Source organism: Podarcis muralis, chromosome 1 (assembly GCF_964188315.1).
Source record: "Podarcis muralis chromosome 1, rPodMur119.hap1.1, whole genome shotgun sequence".
Lineage (NCBI taxonomy): Eukaryota > Metazoa > Chordata > Lepidosauria > Squamata > Lacertidae > Podarcis > Podarcis muralis.
This window is the reverse complement of record NC_135655.1, coordinates 57,336,464-57,359,374: the sequence shown is the minus strand read 5'-3', so window position 1 is coordinate 57,359,374 and position 22,911 is coordinate 57,336,464. Positions and strand designations below refer to the sequence as shown.

The 22,911-nt window shown below is 43.7% G+C and overlaps 1 protein-coding gene across 5 annotated transcripts in view; it reads left to right on the top strand.

Moving 5' to 3' along the window:
• Window positions 1-13,269: 13,269 nt before the first annotated feature.
• CAPRIN1 (cell cycle associated protein 1) overlaps window positions 13,270-22,911 on the top strand; it is a 35,719-nt gene continuing 26,077 nt past the window's right edge. For 4 of the 5 annotated variants that reach the window (XM_028728229.2, XM_028728234.2, XM_028728243.2 and 1 more), the window contains exons 1-2: window positions 13,528-13,687; window positions 13,920-14,172. In XM_028728229.2, coding sequence (XP_028584062.2) covers window positions 13,927-14,172 — 246 coding nt within the window. In that variant the 5' untranslated portion in view covers window positions 13,528-13,687; window positions 13,920-13,926. Of the gene's footprint in view, window positions 13,422-13,527; window positions 13,688-13,919; window positions 14,173-22,911 lie in introns of those variants that run through there. The other variant, XM_028728221.2, reaches the window with a different exon arrangement.

Below are 22,911 nucleotides of genomic sequence, written 5' to 3'. Positions count from 1 at the left end.
ACTCCTAACCCACAATAATACTACAACCAGACTTAACACGGACACTGGCACCAGAGCCTGCAATAAACCCAGATGCCAACTTTGCTGCCACATACACCCGGACAACACCATTACTGGCCCCAACAACATCACACATACCATCTCGGGACTATTTAATTGCTCATCGTATGCCATCAAATGCCAACAGTGTCCTTCAGCTCTCTATATTGGACAAACAGGCCAAACCTTACGCCAAAGAATAAACGGACATAAATCTGACATCAAGAATCACAAGACAGAGAAACCAGTAGGAGAACACTTCAATCTCCCAGGACATTCTATACAAGATCTCAAAGTAGCTGTTTTACTACAAAGGAATTTCAGAAATAGACTGGAAAGAGAAGCTGCTGAATTGCAACTCATTACCAAACTTAAAAGCATGGAGAGACCTGGCCTGAACAAAGACATTGGATTCTTATCTCATTATACATGACAAAGCCATTTTTCACCTTCTCACCCCTTGACCTACTGCAGTCGTTAAGAGTCGTCAACAGGCTCATCACAGCTATCTGCCAATCACCCATTCCCACCACCCTTCTGAGTAATACCCCTCCCCACCTTCTCACTATATAGAAGGACCTGGCAACTTCTGTTTCAGTGTATCTGAAGAAGTGTGCATGCACACGAAAGCTTATACCAAGAACTAACTTAGTTGGTCTTTAAGGTGCTACTGGAAGGAATTTTTTTTGTTTTAGCAGTACAGTACTTGCAAACACCAAATGCACAATTTCAAAACGATCTCCCTCATCTGTGGTGATTAAACATATTGATTAAATAAAACAGATGAGATTCTATGAATTCCATACTAGTTTCTGTGCTGTCTCTCGCATTCAGTCACACATGTGTAGAAAGAAGACGAGCACGATCCTGCTTACAGTCATGCACATGGCACAGGAATTGCTAACTGACTGAAGGACAGCTTTCGTGAAAGGCATCCACATGGTGTCAGCATGTTTATTATCTGCAGTGCCATGATAATGAGACAACAGCTATCCCTCCTCCCATACATCCTGCCACCCCAGCAGTGAGGATAAGAAAACAGCGAAGGAAAGGAAAAGACTTTGTGGTCAGACTGGGAGTGGCATTTCTCCCAACCCTCCTGTCATTATCACTCTCAACACACAAACACTTACCATGAAAAGAGGAGTTTCTAAAACAATACCAACTGAAGTGGGATCCAAAAAAGCAGTTATCATGTTGTTGTTCTGAACAGAGAAGAGGACACTTTCTCCCCTTGCAGCGACAAAACGGAAGCTGGGCAAACTAAAACCCCACCTGTACTCTACATTTAAAGTGGTATTATACCACTTCACTCATGATTTCCCTCAAAGAAGTATGGGGATTGTAGTTAGTTAAGGCTGCTGAGAGCTGTTAGGCAGGCATAGGCAAACTCGGCCCTCCAGATGTTTTGGGACTACAACTCCCATCATCCCTGACCACTGGTCCTGTTAGCTAGGGATGATGGGAGTTGTCATTCCAAAGCATCTGGAGGGCCAAGTTTGCCTATGCCTGATGTTAGGAGATCCCTAATTCTCCCACAAACATACAGTTCCCAGAGTTCCCAGGGGAGAGGGACTGATTGTTTAACCACTTGGAGAAGTGTAGCCATTATCATTTAAAGTGGTGTGATACTGTTTTAAATGTATTGTGTAGAGGGACCTAATTCTATAGACAAAGTCAGTGCTTTTTTCTGGGGGGACACAGGGCTACACCTACCCCTAAACATTTTGTGAATCTAAGTTTGGCCTCATTGAGGGGCAGTATTTCAACATGAGTAGGAAAATGAGAGAACCCCTAAACATTTGTTTAAAGAAAAAAAAGCACTGGACACATTTGATGTTGAGCTCTACAACCCTAACCTCTACTTGTATAGTGAGGTGTAAGAATGTGTTTCAGCAAAACAGGCATATGCAGACTGTACTATGATATGGGGAAAAATGTATGTGGCTTGGCAGTTATCCATTTTTAAAAACCATTTCTATCAGCATTCAGGCCTTAATCTCAGCAACTTTTGATACCTTTGACCAGGGTATCCTTGTAGGGCAACTCTGAGTTGGGTATTGGAGGCACAACATTGCGGTGGTTCCACTCATATTTAGATGGATGGTTCTGGGAGGTGGTTCTGCAGGAGCACTGTTCAGTTCTAAAGGTTCTCCAGAAGAGGGTTCTACCCATTTAGGCCCACACTGGTTTCCAAGGGTCAACACAAAAACAATTATTTTTCCAGAAAAGCTGCCACATGCAACAACATCAAGGCATTAAGATGGTCCAAGCATTCTAAAAACCACTGCATTGTGATTTCAAATAACTTGGATATGAAGCACTTGACTATTTGCAGATTTGAACCGTCTGCAGAGGGACAGAATCAAAAACAGAGACTAATTTACATGACCCGTTGAAAAGGGGACTCAAGTTGACATGTTTGTGCAATTTAGAACCTTGAATTTAGCCTTGTACATTGCACTCCGGAAGCGCAACCTGACTGAAATAGCTCCCTGCAAATCTAATTGGGGGAGAGGGATGTGTAGAGGGAATGGCCTTAGACTTAACACATCGGAAGGTTCAAAGAGCAGTGGGACACCAATTGGATGCAACACTTAATAAGGCAAATGTTCAAAGCGGCACGCTGCAGAGTTACTGCACTCCCAGGACATCAAACTGAGCACACAATGTATTTTTAGAAACAAGCTGATCTATGAGCCAGATGTGAGGGAGAGCCGCCTCCCGTGATCTGGACAAAGTTTCATTTGTGTGAAAGTTGTCACTTGGTCGCAAGCCACATCCAATTGCGACACAGAGAACCTCAAAACAAAGATGCCATGTTTTCTGAAGGTCAACGCCTGATTTTATCATTTAAGCACTGGTGCCACCTGGAGGCCACTAGAAAAAAACATTGGATTTAGCTGGAGAATAAATGAGCTCCCTGCTCATTTCATTAATGAGGCACAGTACTACCAGCTGCTTTCACTAAGCTGATTATAGCATTTCAAAGAGGAAAGACAATATGGTGGCACAAAACAAGTTGTTTACATTTACTTAGCGTCCCTCATTATTTAACTCAAGGCCTATCTGCAATCAAGGGCCATTTTCAACAAGACCGTCATTGAAAATTATTGAATTAAACGGCAAATACACTGTGCTAAGTGCAGAGTTAGGACATAAGGATATGACACTTTAAACCCAGCAGCCATGGACCATTTAGCACCTGCTCGTTGCTAGGATTCCTGCAAAGTATGCCTTGGGGAAGAACAGCAGCTCATTGGTAGAACAGATGAGTGGCAAGTAGGTGGTTCTAGATACTCTCATTGTCATCCCCAGGTAGGCTCTGTCTGAACACCTGCAGCACTGCTACCAGCCAGAGTGGACAATACTGGCATTGAAGTCTCAGTATAAGGCAGCATCCTATGCTGGATGAGATGGATCTTGATCAGATCTAGCAAGATATTTCATTGTTGAGCAAAGAGTGCTTAATCAGGATGTCTTAGCACACAGTGGTTATCCCTTAACTGGCTAAGGAAAACCTGAGTAGGCTGAGAATTTAAAAATGCATCAGAAGATCATGGCTGGAGTGCTTTCAAAGCAGACCATGTAAGACTGAAGTCCCCTCATCTTGGCTTTAAATGCTCATTGATCACTTCCACACAGTAGCCTAAACACTTGTGGGATTTTACACAAGATAGAAGAGTCCCTAAGGAGTCCCACGAACCATTCATTAGCTGGAATTCCCGTTTCAATGTTTCTAAGAGATTAAAGAAAAGCCACATGTTACATATGCAGCATATTTTCAATCTCCGAATATAACTGAAGTCAAATTGTCCAGGATACAAGAACTGGAAACTTAGTATAAAATTATGTCAGTCAATTCTGGTTCTGTCATATTCTCATTTTTCCAATCGTAAATTCAGTTCTCCACATTCTGCATCAATTCTTGCTTTTTAAAAAAAATACTGCTAAAATGTGATTTGCATTTTAGTGTGAAATTCTGATAAACACATTTCACTATGCAACTTTGACTAATGTACACATTTTTGCAAGAAATTTCCCCTAATATAACACATTTTGGTATGTTATTTTCACCAATATTATTAGGCACATTTATCTCTAATATATACATATTTGTAAATGTTTGGTTGCAGAACTGGGTTGTGAAGTTTAGAGAGGTGTCAATTTTGAAATATAGCTGTGTTCTAGCATATATATTTTTTAAATATCATTATCATTATTAATGGAGCAAACAGTGTGTAACAACTGTGTCACTCTTTACAATAAGGGTGGGGGTGGAGGCAAGGTTTTAAGCCACCCCTATTACAGCTGGGTTACTAGAGAAATGAGATGTAGGCCAGATGTCAGACCAAAACGAGAGAAAGGCTTGGTGCTGTACCCTTTCGGTTGGTTTATCGTTATTAACAAAAAATGATATCAGACTGCCATAGATTTATCAGTTTTGATTCCTCAACCTCATGCCTTTCTCTGTTCCTGCTAGTTGCCAAGTCTGTTGTACCACTTTTTAAGGAAGATGGAAAGGAGAGCTAAAGTCTATTTGGGGACATTTCTTTGGTTGATAAACTTTTTTATGTGACTGGGCAGGTTAAGCCAGAAGCCCCTCACCTTTTCACACTCTCACTGAAGGTGCAAATATGACCCACGAGTTTCACAACTCACCAGCATTTTGGTGAAAGTGAACGATGGAAATAGCTGAGCCTGACTGCAGTTAAGTGCAATAAATCAGTTTCGACACACCCTCCCATGTAAGAGCTGACGTTGCTTTAAGGTGAGAGCTGCCCCATGGATGATCCCAATCAGAATCACTGAATAATGTGCTGAGGTCTTTTTCCCAAGCTTTGCATGCAGAGCTCCCTGCTCCAAATTTAAGATCTAGTAAGAGTTTGTAAAAGATACTGTAGATAAAACCCTTCTGCCCCTTAGAGCCCAGTTTGCAGAGTTTTGGGTTTTTTTGTAAACAGTTAATGAGTGTGGCAGCTGCTCAGATCTATAAACTGACTGTGCACAAAACTTATTTGAAATATTGGTACCCAATTAACCCTTGTCCCAGAAAGGAGCTGCCATAGTTTTAAAGGGGAAATGGGCTTGCTCCTATCAGAGAAATCCTCCATCATAAGTCGTCCCTTTTGTCCACAATCCACTAATCGCTTATACTTGCCAGGATGCCTAAAGTTAGGATAGTCACTGAGGAGCTAGCTTATGAGTCCATCTTATTCCAGACCAACAGCACGGGCTCCACAAGGGATGTGCCACATATTTTAAAGTGCGGAAAGAGATAGGAAGTGACGGGAGGGGTTGCAATGTTGCGCAGGACCCCTCTTAAGACTGTGATCCTGTCTGTGACTGCGATCCTGTTAATCTTCCAGCCAAACCTGCTGATTTGTTCAGCTAACCTGTCTGCATGCGGTTTTTTTGGGATGGAAGTCAAATTCCAAGGCTTCAATCCACCATTTTGGAAATGTCAGCTACTTTTGCTGGAAGACCTTTAAAGGAAAATTCAAGAGGGCATTCTGCCAATCCTTTGTAAGATCTAGATACAATTGTTTGATATCTGCTGCCAGGTCAGCAACATAGTTCTGGAGAAGTTTTTGATGGTGTTCCTGCCTTTGGTTTCCACCATCTTGTGCTTTTAAATTTCACTTGCTGCAGAACAGTCAGATTTTGGTGCTGCTAAGACAGACCTCAGAGTTTCACTCTTTGGCCAAACGTGATGTCATGTGCATCCCCCAAAACTAGTGCTACTTACAAAAGCTGTAAATGTCAGCTGAGCACAGAACTATATCAAGAATGAGATGGGGTGAGCTGCTGAGTGATCAAACTATACATCCATCTGGTTTATGGGCTACGCTGTGTTTCATTACTTGTATTGTTTGGAAATGGCAAATTAAGTAGGTTCACCTTTAAATGCAAATTGAATTGAATTTCTCCTATATCCCTACTGGTCATACAAGGCATTTCTTTGAGTACACGAGGTTTTTCTTATCCCTATCTATGAACTGGGTTTTTTTTTCATTACCAGAAATTGGGGTGGGGTGGGGGAGTTCAGGAAAATGTGACTAAGTTCACTCTCAATATCTTTCCAAAATCTCCAGCAGCATAATAGAAAATGCTAATTTTAACTGCTCAGCAGAAAAACAGGGTCCAGAGAGAACTGGGTGACCCACTTCTGAAAATCTGGCAGCGTCAAACTCGAAAGACAGATTAAAGCTGAGAACAGGCAGTAGACAGTAATAACAAATGCCCTTATTGTTTTAGGGATGATTAATAGCTGGCACATCTCTTGAGTTTGACTGTGAGAGCATTTCTTCATTCTACAAATCTTTTTAAACCATTAAATAAAACAATTAACAGTTTAAAAGCTACAAACTCTTGTGTTGTTTTATTGCTCTCTGAAGTCTTTGTGAATTGCCTCCACTTTTGCAAAGACTAGACTTCTTCTGTTTAGACTCGGCCCGGCATGTGGTTAATGCAGCCATAGAACAAATTATATATGCTAAGAATCCCTGGCTTCAATGGGAACCAGAGCTTTATACTGTGGTTACACTTATTCATACTCTGGGAAGAGAAATTCAAAGTTGTTTTCATGACACAATATAGACTTACAAAAGACATAAAGCATCATGTTCGTATTTTGAAACTTTGCAGCAAAATTCTCATTTCTAAAATGTAATAATTTATAAGCTCAGCAGCTAGTTGGTGTGTATGGAAAAGGTACGAATTAACTGACTAGCTACTGAGTCTGGTGGATTATAGTCTTTTCCCTTCCTATCATCACTGTGCATGTGAGAATGTTAGGTCATTCCGAGCTGCCATTTCATAGCAATAAGCTAAATTATTACATTTATTCATGTGCTTCGATGGCTGACTTCTAAAATTCTCTCCCACACAGCTGGCCTGCCTTTAGAAATGGAAAAGAATGGAAATCTTTCTAGAGCTATTGGTGGTAGGAAGGCTTTTTAATTCACACACATCAGTCCCAAGGTAGTCCAAAAGATGGAATGAGAAACCTATTTGGTACAGTAGCATTTTGTAAACAGTTGCCAAGTTGGTGCCTTGTCACACAAATATTCAAATAAAAAACTTAGTAACAAAACCAGCACTCAACTTCCACATTGCTGTACATTTATTGAGTACACGGCATAAAATTTACTCCCTTATTGAGTCAATTCTGGGTTAAATTTTCATGTAAAAGGGACCTTTAACAGCTCCAGGGGAATATATTTTTTATTACATTTCTATCCCGCCTTTTGTCCAGCAAGCTCAAAGTGGCATACATGATTCTCTCCCCTTTTCCTTGATATTTATCTTCACAACAACCCTGTAAAGTGGATTAAGCTAGGAGCCAGTGACTGGCCAAGGGTCACCCAGTGCATGTTTGAGTAAGGCCTCTCCTCTAACCACATTATGCAACACCAGAAGGAACACTGAGGTTCCACTTGCCATGATTTTGTGCTATGCTGGGTTACACTGGACATCATCATGCTGTCGTTCAGAAAAGTATTCACAAAGCTGTAATTTATTTCTGTGAAAATGTGTGCACTCTAGATTATCACATTTTAACTGGGCCATTTTATCTGATGTACCTGTTTCAACTTTACTATTACAGCTAATTTCGTGGAAGTGGTTAATTTTTCTGTTTCTGATGAAACTTTGTCATGTGAAAGAGGCTATGTGAGGCTGACAATTGTAAATGCGTAAGCAGGTCTAAGATAAGCAGGTCAGTATAAACAAAGGCACAAGACCTAGACTTCAATGTGTTATGTTCTCATCTGAGTGCACAAGGATTTACACATGTCAACATTAATTATTTTGTTACAATGGGAAAGTTGGGGGCATTTTAAGCTGATACTGCAAGGAAGGTGCTGGCAAGTGTGCCAACTACATGTCTTCTCATTCATCACAGGTTTCTTTCCCACTTGACGCAATCACTGTCAAAGGTATGAATTGCTTGCACCTCAAATACACCATTATCACAACACTTCGGTGTAGATTGCATGTGTAAAAATGGACCCAAGAACTGGCATCCAGGGCAAACCCTTGTAATATTAAGTTTTTGCAGTAAGTAGCTTGCCTTTTCTTTCAAGAAATGTGGCAACAAAACTTTTAAATAAAGCATTTTAAAACTAAAAAAAACAAACCCTTCCTTGTTAAGATAATTTGTAATGTTTGGCCATCCGGAATGTGAATAATTAAATGTTTGGAATAAAAAAAATTGTTTGGAATAATTAAAAGTGCAATTTCTGCTGGAATAAAACAATAATAATAGAATGGTCTGGAAAGGTGTGTTCCTGAGAACAACAGCAAATTCTTAGTGTGTCCAAAATACCACCTTAACTAAGTTTTCATAATAAAATTACATTCAAGTTTCATCCTCTGAGGATTAAAAACTTGACAGTTTTGTAAATAAACAAGAATTATAATTGGGTCCTGTATGTTAAAACATTAATGCACCAGCAAGCAAGAGCAATAAAATATTCAAAGGCAATCCATTGAGAAAGATATAGAGGCACACATGGCACAGTAATCAAGGAACTAGGAAGCTTAATCTCACGCTCGGATACTATATAAGGCTGAAGTTGGTTCCTAGTTTTCATTTCATTGATTTGAAGTGGCCAAATCTTGAACAGCTACATGAATAGCTCGAGTAAGAATGCAGTCCCAAGTCATGTTTCCTTTATTTAATGTATTTATTGAGAGCTACAATTATTTGCATGTATGAAACAGAAACAATAAACAAATAAAACTCTGGATAAGAGAAAAGGCCCAATGCTACAATGGCATGAACTAACATATTATTCTCTGTCACTATGGCTGTAAAATAGAAGGCAATCACTGTAACCACATTCATCAAACTGAGGGACTTAGAGCATCATGAACAACATTAACTAATTATAATTTCAAAGACACTTGTATAATTAATAGTCTTTCTAAACTGTTGCAAATTGGGCTGTCAAGTCTTTATGAAAAATAAAACTACTCCATTCTGCCCCCTACCCCCAAAAGGGGCCTGTTTTGTTTGTTGATAATTCAGATTTGATCCCTAAATTCCTCTGCAATGGCATTTTGCAAAGTTTATTGTACCAGAGATCTATAGAGTCCTATTGCTCTTCCACAACCATGTTACCACAAGCCTGGCAGCTAACATATTTATTTAAGTCCTAAAATACTATGTTTCCCCATGCAACTCAGACAGTTGAAGCAGCATTAATTTTGGTGTTTTAAGAACTGTTTCCCAAGTTACATTTATTTCCTTGAGTACCTCATCCAAAATCTCATGACTTGTGGCACTCCCCATTGACCACAAGTCCTCCAACAGCCAGGAGACACTGATAGGCATGCTGGGTACAACCTCACTGGAGTATAATGTTTTTAATTTATCTTCTCTCATGTATGCAGAAACAGTTATAAGCAGCTTCACCTTCCAGATGCTATTCCATTAACTTGGTACAATCTCCTCCCCCAAAGCACCCTAAAACTAGCCATTTCTCCAGTTGTATCTTCTGTTAATGCAGAGTTTAAACTCATCTGCCATGCCCCAAATCAAGGCTTCAAAGCTTACTCCTTAAAACCCCATCGGAAAGAAAATAACTGATTTGATGAACAGTAAGGCAGTTGACTTGGACATTGGCCAATTTATCTCTGAACTGTTCTTCCATAAGTGGACAGATATTGACAGTGATATAGCTATCACACATAACTAACACTCTATGGAAGGTTTGCCTTTTGAGCATAGCTATTCTGCCTAAAAGGGCCAACTATAAGCTTCTTCAAGCTTTACTTTCCTAATTCTTTTGAGCACTGGGTACAGTTGATGGCAGGTGGCTAGAATGGTGCTGCTTTTCCACCAGTTTAAAGCACTACTGGTTTTGTGGGGATTCTGCTACAGCAGCTAGAGCAACCTAGACCTGGTAAACCAAAAGACAAAATAAACCTCATCCTCACTCAAGCTGCAAATGTTTCAAATGTGATGAAGGATCCACTGCTCCACTGACTCCAGCCAAGGTTAGAATTGTTCTGCTACAGGTATTTAAGGCTTATAAACCTCTGCACCTCATCATAAGCTTTGAGTCATCCCAAATCACATACCAGTATCTGGGAAACTGTACTCTTTAGGATGCTCTAGCACTATTTCTGGCCTAAGCACTGGTTTCACACAACACACTGAGGAATAAGCAGCTACAGGTGTTACAGTTAAAAGGGTCAGGCCACCTGACTTACATTCCTGTGCATGCCCCCTACAGGAGCATCCCCAATGAGATTTCTGAACACTGTATTCAGCCCAATGCAGTGGCATAGTGTGGGTTGCTGGCACCTGGGGCGGTGTTGCACCCCTCTGGTGGACTGGACAGTTTTTTGGGGGTGTACCAGGGGTCACATGCAGAGCCCATGCAGAAGATGGATGGAACCTGATTCCAACAGGCTTCTTGACTGCTGCCTCCATCCACCTGCTCATTAGACATGCCTCAGCTGCTAGGGCTCTGTGCCTGTCATGGGGGCGCCTGATTGTGCCCCCTCAAAAATGTGCATCCAGGGCAATAGCTCCCCTGGCCCAATGCTCTGTGAAACATGCTTTCAAATGTGATGCTTTCCATGCAGCCATGGCTAATAAATCTATGACTGGGGGCTTAATATACATTTCTGGTTTTTTTTTGTTTTTTTAAATCATAATCAAATGTATATGATCCAAGCGAAATCTGGAGAAACTGTTTGCTTGCCTCATAATGGGAAAATGTGGAAATATTTCTTGACTCCTAAAGGCTGACAAGATTTTAGGAATCTTACCTAATTCCAATGCCTTCAAAGCTCTATCCACACACACATTAAATACTTTTAATTTAAATATATGGTATTTGAGAAGGGCACATGCTGAGGATGTCTGGTTTCAACTATGTACCTCCGAATGTAACTGGAGGAGCAGCTTGTTCCAAGAGTCTTGTTAGTTCAGAATTTGCATAGTAAGCACACATTGCTAGAACACACATATAAAAGCCCATCTACTGCAATTGTTAGAAATAACTTTGTGAGGGAGGCAGTCTATTGCACCCTGCATTTTTTTGTATCTGAGCTGTCTCACAAAATCTCTAAAGCATTGCTTCCTTGCAAACAGCTGCTTTCTAACAGTTTCAACTCTCTTCTTCCCTTGCCTCTATACTTGCCACAGCTCTTGGAACATTGCTGTAGAACTGGTTCACAACTGCAGAAAAGATCTCTATGTAATTTTACAATTAAAAAGTAGAAGAACAAAACAATCTGTACATTTGCAAACCTGCATTCACGATGTTTGGAACGATGGTGCCCAGATGTGGATAAAGAACCAGCAAGTTCTCTCACATGGGTGTTGCTACAGTTTTAAGAGAGGTGGAATATATTTTGTGGCTGGCCCAAGAGTGGCAGATATTTAGTCAGAGCTCTCCTGACCTGCCAGTGTATCAAACCTATTTCTTGCTTTCTCAATGGACTTATTATTTAAGACCAAGGGATGTCAAAGCAACTCTAGGGAAACACAGCTATTGTGTTTGCCTGTGCATGTGCAGGTTGCAACCTGAATAGCAGGGTGTGTCATCACAGCATGGGTGTTTCTACAGCTCAGTTCCTTCACTGCACGACTTAAAAATCCTGGTCATTTTCCTGCCTAGAAGGCATATTTTTATTCACTTAATTTATTTTACTACTGAACCTGAACACAACTTCTTGGGAAAAACTTTTGGGCCCTTCTCTATGGATTTGGTGACTACACCGAGTTGCAACAGGCCACCAAAAAGAATACTCCTATAAAGCCTTTTGTAAAACAAATAATTATCCACTATCACTTTAGATAAGGGACGCGGGTGGTACTGTGGGTTAAACCACAGAGCCTAGGACTTGCCGATCAGAAGGTCGGCGGTTCGAATCCCTGCAACAGGGTGAGCTCCTGTTGCTCGGTCCCTGTTCCTGCCAACCTAGCATTTCGAAAGCACATCAAAGTGCAATTAGATAAATAGGTATTGCTCTGGCAGTGGCAGAAAGGTAAATGGCGTTTCCGTGCGCTGCTATGGTTCGCCAGAAGTGGCTTAGTCATGCTGGCCACATGACCTGGAAGCTGTACGCCGGCTCCCTCGGCCAATAAAGCAAGATGAGCGCCGCAACCCCAGAGTTGGCCATGACTGGACCTAATGGTCAGGGGTCCTTTTTAACACCTTAAATAATTTTCCTGCAATATTATTTATTTCATCATTTACCAAAAACAAGTGTACCAGTTCCCAAATATTCAGAATTTGAAACCTTGATTAGGCACCTCGGCCTACACAAGTAGCATCTCCCTCCACACTGACGGTAAATCCTGCTGGTTTTATTAATACGTTAACCATCCCTTCTCCAAAGTCCAGAGGGCAATGTTTTGAAAAAAACCCAACAACAACCCTAGATATAAGGGTTTTACTAAGGCAGCCACTTACCCAGGATACATAAATTTATGTCCAGTTACCATGACCATACCTATGTTGAAAATTCAACACCGCTAGAGATTTTCCAGTACACTTAATCACTGTTCCGAAATGGGTGCCACACTTTTGCCCAGAGGACCAAGGAGGCTTAGGTTAATACTGAATATTTTCCAAGTGCCAACACAAACAACCGCCTTCGCTTTCCAGTAAGCAACCCACAAAAAAACTTGCAAAACAGTCGCCAAGTCAATACCTGGCGAGCAGCTGCTGCCCAGCCAGTGACAGAAATCAGCGTCTTATTGATTTTTAATGACGCGTGTCTAAACCTGGAGATTCAATTTCACGTGGGAATGCAGCGCTTTCAGAGAGGCCCGCCTCCCCGCCATCTAAGGGCTCGGACGTACCACGCCAAAAAAAGAGCAGATTCGCCGCCCAGCCCGGCCGGGAACTCCGCCCCGCGGCCTTTCAAGGCGAGGGCAAGCGTCTCACTCCGCCTCACCATTGTGCTCCTCCGCTTTGGTGGCCTTGCGCCTGAAAGACCGGCGTCATAATATTCAGGCTCTCGCGAAGGCACACTCGGGAGACGGGCGTGAGCTGTTTTAGCCGCTTGCCGATCAGGCGCTCTGCGGAGGCAGCCCTAACGGATGAGGACCCCGCTCCCTCCCTCAGCCCGGTCGCTCGCCCCCTCCTTTTTTTGCTCCGCCCCTCGCGTGCGCGTGCGCTCTTCGCCTTCCCGCCCTCCTCTTTCTCTTTCCCCTCCGTATCTCGGCGCAGAGGTAACAAGGAGGAGCGGTGAAAGTGACGGGGCTGGAGTGGGCAGAGGCGGCCGTCCCCCTCCCCCCCCCTCGCGCGCGCAGGCACACACATTGGGCCGTCCCCTTCTTGCCCTCCCGCGCGCCCTAGGGATACCCATTTCCATTCTCTCTCACACACGTGCGCGCGCACCAAACACACACGGTGAGGAAGCGGGAGCGAGGAGTGAAAGGAGGGACGGAGTGTGGGGGGGGCGCTGTCGGAGAAAGGATTGAGATAAAGGAGGGGTGGCTCCTCCAAGACTGTTGGGCGGGAGGATGAGGGAACGGCGCTGCGGGCAGGCCGCCGGTCACGTGGGCAGTGCCGAGCACGCGCCCGCGCGAAGGGCTGCCTTTCTTTTTTTCCCCTCCCTTCCGCTGACGGACCTTACAAGTCAGGTTGCCTTAGAATCGCTGGGCGCGCGCCGACAGGTGCGGTCTGAGTCGCGCGTTCGAGAAAAGGGGGTGGGGAGATAATTAAAAAAACAGAATAAAAGGATTCCCGGCAGGAGGCGTTTCCTTTCTCCCCCTCCCCTCGCGCGCCGTGTCCCCTCCGGCGGCCCGTCCGTTCGCCCGCTTCCCTTCAAGGGCTGACTCTCGCGCTCTCTCTCTCTCCCCCTCCCTCCCCTTCGAATCCCGTAACGCCGCGCTCTTCTCTCCTCAGTTAAGCGATGCCCTCGGCCACCAGCAGCGCGATGGCGAGCAGCGGCAGCAGCGGCGGCAAAACGGGGAACGAGGCGGCGTCGGTGGCGCCTCCGGCAACGGCAGCCGCGGCAACGGTAGCTGCTGGGGCGGCTCCATCCCAAGCGGCGTCGGCGTCGGTTCCGGGCGGCAGCACGAGTTCGGTGCAGACCGAGGCCATGAAGCAGATTCTGGGCGTCATCGACAAGAAGTTGCGCAACCTGGAGAAGAAAAAGGTGCGGAGGCGCAAATCCCCCCATCTCTTCTCCCCCCCCCCCCTCCACCGGCCGATGCCGCTATCTTATCTTGTGGGGCCGGGCGGGAGGCGTAGTCGCATATCGCCGTGCCTTCCCTTCGGGGCCCTGCCGGCCTGCCCCGCCTTTTGTTTCCGCGGCCGAGGGGAGGCGGCGCGGCCTTCTCCCTTTGTTCTTTTTTCCGCCCCGAACGGGACGGATTTGGGGGCCGTTGGAGCCGGGGGCTTAGCTGCCTTTCCAATCCGCCCCCCGCCCTCTCCTTGCTTCCCGCCCGAAGTGAGGCTTTGAAGGCTCGGTGGCGGCCGAACTACGAGCGACCCTCTTTCTCCTCTCTACTCTTCCCGCCTCTCTTTCTCTCTCCCCCCCGGTGCACATGGAGCCGGCCAGGACCCAACATGGCGGCGGCGAGAGGCAGCGGTTCTTCCCAGAGAGGGAGGCTTATTGTGTGAGCGACGGCGGGTGCTGCACAAAGGCCCGGCAGGCTTCCTTCCTGCCAGAGACGCGCAGCCTCCGCTCTCTGTGTGCGCGCAACACCCCACCTCTCCCTCCCCCCGTGCCCTCCCATTTTAGTTACTATTTCCATAATGTCGAAGCCGAGTCGTAGACGCCAGATGAAAACATGCCCTCGCTGCCCCGTTGAAGATGGGTGCGCCCTGGTTAACGGCGACGTTAAAGGCTCCGCCGTGTATGAAACACCTCAGGCGGGCTGGCTGCGGCTCCGGCCCTGGGTGACGAGAGCTCAGGCTGCTTTGTTGGGAAGGGTGTCTGTCGCAAAGCCTAGGCCAGGAAGGGAAATCAGCCTCATAGGCAGCATTTTTAAATTATTGCCATCTAAGTTGCCCTATGCTCTTTGTCAGAATTGCCTTTGCACCTGGGCCACAGTGAGACTTCCTCTCAAGTCAGCATGCATTTGATCAAGCTGCACTTTAGAATTGAGCTTTTGAGGGGAATACATGATTGGAAGTTGAGACTATGCTGCTGGAATAACCCATTCTAGTGAAAAGTTAGTCTCTTCCTTCCACAAAACTGATACATTGTATGGGTTTATAAAAATACTGGCACTACATTCCAGAGAATCATTCCAGTTCATCTGCATGTTCAGTGGAACTTAAATGGCATGCCACTTCTAAAGCACCAATGAGTTTGAAAAGCTAAATTATTATAGTTGTGATGGGGGTGATGTGATAAGAGTTCCACTGGCTGCACAGGAGTCTTAAAGACACCAAACTCTTTGTATCACGTTAATTTGGTTAATCTTAATTAACTAATTAATTTGAAGAATGTTTATCCAGCTCTTTAGTAAAAAAAGAAGCTGCCTTCCAGGGTTGCTTCCAAATGTCCCTAGGGCGTATGATGTAAAACATCACACAAAAGGGATTGAGGGGGAGGAGGAAGAAAACCAATTTCTTAAGAGTTCTTGCAATGACCAGCTGGCATGGAGACCAAAATTATCAATGGGCTGGAGGAATTCCCTTGTGAGGAAGGTTAAGATTTATTCGTTGATGATGGGAGGGGGGCGGCGGTTAGAAAAAAACAAGTAGAAAGGGACATTATCAATGAATGGAATTATCCATGGCATGGAGAAAGCAGACAGGAAATGTCTCGTTTTCTCAGTGTTAAAACTTGGGGTAATCAAATGGAGGTGAATTTTAGAGGGTTCAGCACGGAGTATGGAATTTGCTACCACACAAGATGTAGTGATAGCTACCAGTTCAGCTTTAAAAGAGGATCAGGATCATGGTTGCTGGTCATGGTGGTGGCATACTGTTTCAATGATCAGAGGAGCAGTAGGCAGGAAGCAACAAGAGAGGACTGCTGTGTTCATGTGAAAACCAAAATGCTGCCTAGATAGGTCTTTGGCCTTATCTAGTTAAAGCCTCAGCGCCTAGGACTTGCCGATCGAAAGGTCGGCGGTTCGAATCCCCGCGGCGGGGTGCGCTCCCGTTGCTCGGTCCCAGCGCCTGCCAACCTAGCAGTTCGAAAGCACCCCCGGGTGCAAGTAGATAAATAGGGACCGCTTACTGGCGGGAAGGTAAACGGCGTTCCGTGTGCTGCGCTGGCGCGCCAGATGCAGCTTGTCACGCTGGCCACGTGACCCGGAAGTGTCTGCGGACAGCGCTGGCCCCCGGCCTCTTGAGTGAGATGGGCGCACAACCCTAGAGTCTGTCAAGACTGGCCCTTATGGGCAGGGGTACCTTTACCTAGTAGGGCTCATGTAATTTTAAACCTGTTTGACTTCATTTATTTGGGAGTAATTACTGAATTTAGCAGAGTTTACTTCCAAGTAAAGGTGCATGGGAGTGCACCATTGGGTTAAATAGTATATATATTGAACCCAGAATCAAACTTTGATGTGCAAATCTTTAAAATGAAAATATTTCAGAACCCCATGTATAAACATCATATTTCAGGCTTAGGAACTTTTCTGTATTGACTTTTAGGAAGCTGCACATTTATTTTGGTTTTTATATTCACTTTTTCACTGAAAAAGACCACAAAATGGCATTGAATGTCCAGTACCAAAATTACCAACACATTATAAACAACACAAGCAGTTAAAAGCAGAAGTAATAAACACAAACAAATTGTCCTAAAAACTCAAGACGTTATGGAAATGCACAGAATCAGGCAGCAATTAAAATATAAAGACTTGTAGATAAGAACATTTAAACAGATCCAACACAGAACTGGGAAAATAAAGATGTATTGATGTGATAGCGGGGAAAGCTCAGTAAAAGTGTAGGTGTCCATGCCACTAGGACAAGAAAGTTCCTTAACTGAGACTCGGCTATCACAAATGCCCTTTCTTTCATACCTGAACAACAGTGAATACTTGCTGGAAGTTGGGTGAGAACAACAAGCAATCCTCTGCTGAACTCAAGGCCAGGCAGGTCCCAAGTAGCTCAGGGCTTTATACGTCAGCGGCGGCATCTTAAATGAGGCCTAGTGGCATAAAGGCTGCCAGTGCAGATTCTGCAAGATACCATGTTACGCTACATCAAAATTCAAGCTGGCACTCTAGAAGTAGCGTTCTGTACCAGCTTCAGTTTCCAAACCATCTTCGGGGTCTGGCTGGAAAGTTACTAGAACTGCAGAACTGTGGCCAAGCTATTCTGGTCTAGGGAAGGCTGTAACTGGTGACCCAGCTGTAACTGGAAAAAGGTCTTCCTGGCCATAGAAGCCATTTGGGCTTCCAGTGACAAATATTGATCAAGGAACATCCTTAAATGACATGTTGGAGAGAAGTATAGATTAGATGACCTAAGACAGCCTACTACAAGCTGGTATATTCCAAATATTTTTGGACTGCAGCCCTCTCATCCAGTGTATTTCAGTTAGGGATAGGCATTGTAGGAGAAACAAACCTGCGACCGTAACTCAAGATGAGAGGTTGGGCATGGTGCATTTCCCAGAACTGGGAACAGAGAGATGAACAACTGACTGTGTAGGATTCATTTATTATTGGTCCCTAGTTTTTAATATGTGGCCCAAATATATGTGAACCATTTACAATTGGATTGTGGTGAGAGGACTGACCTGGTATGTATTATGGAAGGTTGGGTACTTGTTACAGCACCAGGCCAAACTGAGGGGAGTGGGTGCTGCCATTATCCACATAAGTACCATCTCCTTTACCAGAAAACCTTTTGACATTTGGGTGTGCTTAGAAGGTTTGCACCTGGTGTACTGGAAAGACAGAATGGTGATGCTGCTGGTATATTGACCTCCCTGCTGGCCAGTTGCTTGCCTGACAAAGATGTTCTCTAGCATGGTGCTGGAGGACCCCAGGACGATAGACCTGAGCAATTTCAGTACCCACATGGCTGTTGCTAGAGGGCCAGCTTGGGACTTCATGGCTTCTATGACAACCATGGAGGTGTCTTAGATGTCATCAGTTCAACACCCCAGGCAGGGCACATGCTTGATGCAGTTTTTTACCTTGAGTGATAGACTGAAGGTAGGGGGGTAAAATGCACTCCCTGGCCATGGACAGATAACTCTCAGGTAAACTTTGGCAAAATGGTGGCAATTCTCCCTGGCAAAGATGGTGGGCCTGTTTGAATGGCCACCCTTGGAGACTGATGAAACCTCGTGGGTTCCTGAACACACTGGGGGTTTTCTAGTAGAGAAATCTGCTGAGCCTGTTAAATTTCTGGTCTTTTCTATAGATGTTGAAATAATATGGCTGTTTGGTTGATACAATTGGTCCTAAGCATCCTTTCTGGTGTTGCAGAGCCCAACTGGCTCCTTGGTATTCTGGAGAGCTACAGGCAATGAAATGAGCTGGACAAAAGACTAGAGCCCAGATGGTACAGGACATAGTCTGAAGCCCACCAACAGTGGTTAGTGAACATAATTGTTCCTACCATGTGGCAGCACTGGTGGCAAAGAATGCATATTTCACAGCTTGCATTACATCTAGTAGCTGTTTGGCAGAGCTATTTCAGATCGTCCAAAGGTTGCTGACTCCCACTGTGGGGGAAGAACCTTTGGAGCATTCAGGGAGCTGCTGTGAGCAACTTGCTGCACACTTGGAGGATAAAGTTAGTTTACTTCAGAGTGACCTTGACACTGCTTTTGTTGCGCTTGTAGTCAAAGCAGCCAATGCCAGAGTCTGTGATCTTCGTGGAATTGGTTTTAGTTTATGCAGCCACATAAGGGCAAAGTGCTTGCACCTATACTCTCAACTATGTTCACAACTATGTGCCCATTTGACCCCTGTTCCTAAATCTAACAGAGTTTGACTGATTGTTTTCAGGATTTGTTAATGCATCTCTGTGTCAGAGTGTGGTTCCTGCTGATTCGAAAGGTGTGGTGGGATGACCACTCTCAAGGAAATTATCCCTGGACCTTTTGGTTTGGAATAACTACCAGCTAGTTGTAAATACCTCTTTTCTAGAAAGTTGGTGGAGAGACTCCTAGTGGGGAAGCTTGAAGACATTCTTAGATGCCACAGATTATTTAGGCCAGTGGTTCCCAATCTTCCCCCATGAACCATTTGAAAATTGCTGATGTTCTTGGCTGATCACTTAATTTTATGCCTGGTGTAGCAATTGTAATGTGCTGTGCTAGATTTTTTGTGATTCTTAAATTTTATTGCAGACACTCCAAACCACTTGTATGATGCTTGGGAACCCTTGATCTACACCCATTTCACTCTGACTTTAGGCCTAGCCATAACACCAAGTCAGTCTCAGTCCCCCTTATGGATAACTTTTATCAACAATGGGACAAGCGGAGTGCAGCTGTACTCCTGTTTCTTGATCTGCGCAGCTTTTGATAACCTCCAGAGTGAGCATGGGAGAGTGCTTTTCTGCTCTGGCACTTGCACTGTGGGGTGCTGCAGGGCTGTATTTTTAAACCCTGTGCTATTTAATATCTCTAGAACTGTTGGGAGTGGTCATTAGGAGTTTTGTGGCAAGTTGTTATCAGTATGCTGATGACACTCAGCTCCATTTATCTGAAGCTGGAGAGACTTTGCAGGGTTTGGACCAGTGCCTGAATGTAGTACTTGATATACTTTATGAAAGTGCAGATTATAAATAGTTAAATAAATTATTTTTTTTAAAAAACATACACTGAAGATGTATGAGGGAAATTAAGCTGAGCTTAAATCCTGGCAAGACTCTGGATGAGTGGATCCCATGTCCAAGAAACTGGCCAATTGCCTGTTCTGGATGGGGTTGTATACCCCAGCTTTGTCACTGGAGACATATGTAGCCTTGGTGGCTAGGGGTGTGTTTTACCAGCTTTGGCTATCTGCCCCATTTCTCTAGTGCAGGTAGAACTTGACAGAACACAACTGAGGATGAAAATTCTGGTACAAATTATAGATAATTATACTTTTATTTAAGTCTTTAAAGATAAATAGCTTACTTTTTGTGTTTATAATTAACCTATAAGGGTACAGTACCTAGTCTGGTGGCTCATCCTGTGACTGCCCTAAGCAAAACCTATACATAGTTTGTCAGCTTCCTTTGAGCAGCTTCTCCAGTCTAACCTCCAAATAGATAGTGGAAGGAAAGTACATGGAAGCTTGCCACCAAGGAACTCATGGAATACGTCTCATGTGCCAGCACTGTCACTAACACCTGTGTGCTAGCTCCATGGATAGTGTCCATTATGTAAAAAAAATGATACAGTATATACTCTAGCATTAGCTATAAATAGCACCTCAATTTAATAAATGTGGGGATCACCTAGGGCTACACAGAACCCTTTTTATAGCTTAAAATTTCATATGTTATCTGACATTAAGGAAGGATAGGTGTGGGACCTGAATAAAATCCTTCCTCACCAAGCAGCAGGATTTTCGCACCATGGGTCCTGCAACTAGATCAGAGAGGGGAGCCACACACTGCATTTGTTCACACAATCTTGCTGGGACAGTGCTCTGCCATTTTCTAACATGGTTGACGTGGATGTACTGATTTTAAATTGTTGCTAAATCTGGCTCCAAATATCATCATTAAGTAGGAAGGATTACCTTTTTTATCTGCTTTGTAATCAAATATGATCCACAATTATTGATTCAGATAATAAATACTTTGCAGGTTGCAAATACAGTGGTACCTCTGGATACAAATGGGATCTGTTCCGGAGCCCCGTTCGCATCCAGAAGCGAACGCAACCCGCAACTGCATGTGTGGGTGGGTGGGTCGCGATTCGCCGCTTCCGCACAAGCGCGCAATGTCATTTGACTGTCTGCGTATGTGCAAACAGTGAAATCCAGAAGTAATGCATTCTGTTATTTCTGGGTCGCCGTGGAGTGCAACCTGAAAGCGCTCAACCTGAAGCACATTTAACCTGAGGTATGACTGTATTTTATTTTATTTTAAATTTCTATGTTAAAATTGATAATTTCCTTTTCATTTATAAATGGGTTGCATTCATGCTAAAAATAGAATTTAGAAGTAAGCACAGCAGTTTTCGGTGTCTTTGATTGCATCGGGTCAAGTGAAAAGATAGTATTTGTTAAAGGTATAAAAGTCAATGTGAAGGAAGTAGAAGGCTTTATTTGGAATAGAAAGTGAAAATAACTTCTTTTCAATGTTAAAGCTAGCTAAGGATGTTTTGGAGAACTATTTCACACAAAGTTAAACTGCACTGTGAAAAATGTAGGCAAGCTGTTTCCTATTGGAACATTGTATTCACTCTTAAGGAGATAGCTTTTCAATTTTTTTACAAAATCTGTTGCTCAGTGAAAAATATAAAAGTTAAATTACAGTGGTTGTTTAACTCTCTTGTCTATTTGGTGAGTAGATGGTAGCATAAAATTGAAAATAGAGTTTAATTGAGTATATCTTGCAAGCTTCTGTTCGTATCCATCTTTATGTCCAATTAATTTGGTGCCTAAAACTAATATTCTTATACTTGCTTTATTCTGTATATAAAATTGCTCCTTGATAGTTACGTTGATGACTTAGCTTTGATTCCAGTTGAACTCTTTGGTTGAAAGGTTTGAGAGTAGTAAACAGTTGTATAAAGGCAACGTTTTTAAGCTTTATATTGTGCATTTATAATGACTATAGACTATAGCAGCTGTAAGAAAAGAGCAGATAAAATATTAACAGTAGACACAGTGGCAAGAGCCTAAGACACATAATCTTACAAACCAAAGCCTGGGATAAGGAAATGAGGTATCTGCTTTTGAAGGAGAGAATGACACACTTTAGGTGCAGCAGAATGCCCTTTTTCATTTCTACAGCTTGGAAACTGGTGTGATTCAATGAAGCCTCTCTAGAAGATCTGAACAATGGGGGACAAGGACAGGCTATCCACCAAATATCCTTGTTCTAAGTTGTTTAGGACTGCAAAGGTTATGATCAGCACTTCAAATTGTGCCTAGAAATAACATGGAAGCCAGTGTAGCTATTTTAGCAAGATGATCCCAGCTGTGGGATGAACCAGCTGTGCTTAAAAATCTGGCTGCTGCAGGCTGCACCAACTGAGGCTGCTGGACACTTTTCAGAAGCATGCCTATGTAGAGTGCATTGCAATAGTAAATCTGGATATAATTTAAGGTGTGTGTCATTGGACAGCTCTAGGAATGGGCACACCAGCTAAGATGGTTAAGGCACGCCTGCCAACACCTGACATCTCAGCAAGCTGGATCAAGAAGTACCCTAGACTAGATACCTGAAACTTCAATGGGAATGCAACCCCATGCAAATAGGATGAATTTCTATCATAGATTGGTTTATCTATTGAACAGAAGCACCTCTGTCTTGTTTGGATTACGGTTCAGTTTGTTGATCCTAATCCACCTGTTACAGACATTAAACACTGGAATCAAATGGAAAGGAGAGAATTGGGTGTAATCAGCTGTCAAGGCTGGAGTCAGCAACAAAAATGATAAACAAACCACAGCTCAGGCCTAGTGGTCTCAGCAACTCTTTCTAGTAGGTCTTGCCCTGATGAAGTAGTTGTGAGGACTAAAGGCGCCTACTTTCCTAGTGTCTCCTAAGATGCCTCCTCTCCAGGGTCTTTCCCATGAAGTATCAGGCTGTGTCTGCGCACAACCACCCCCTGCTCTTCCAGTTTCATTTCTCTGCAAGTTCTAGGAGACATGGGGAAGGGGAGCTGGTCACAGCAGGAGGGGGAGACTCCCTGGATTCTTCATCATTATATTTCTATAGTTGTTCCTAAAATTCTTCTAAAAGTGGAGCAGCTAGGTGTACTCGTAGTAGGAGAGTAAAATAAATCTACAGGGGTACCTTG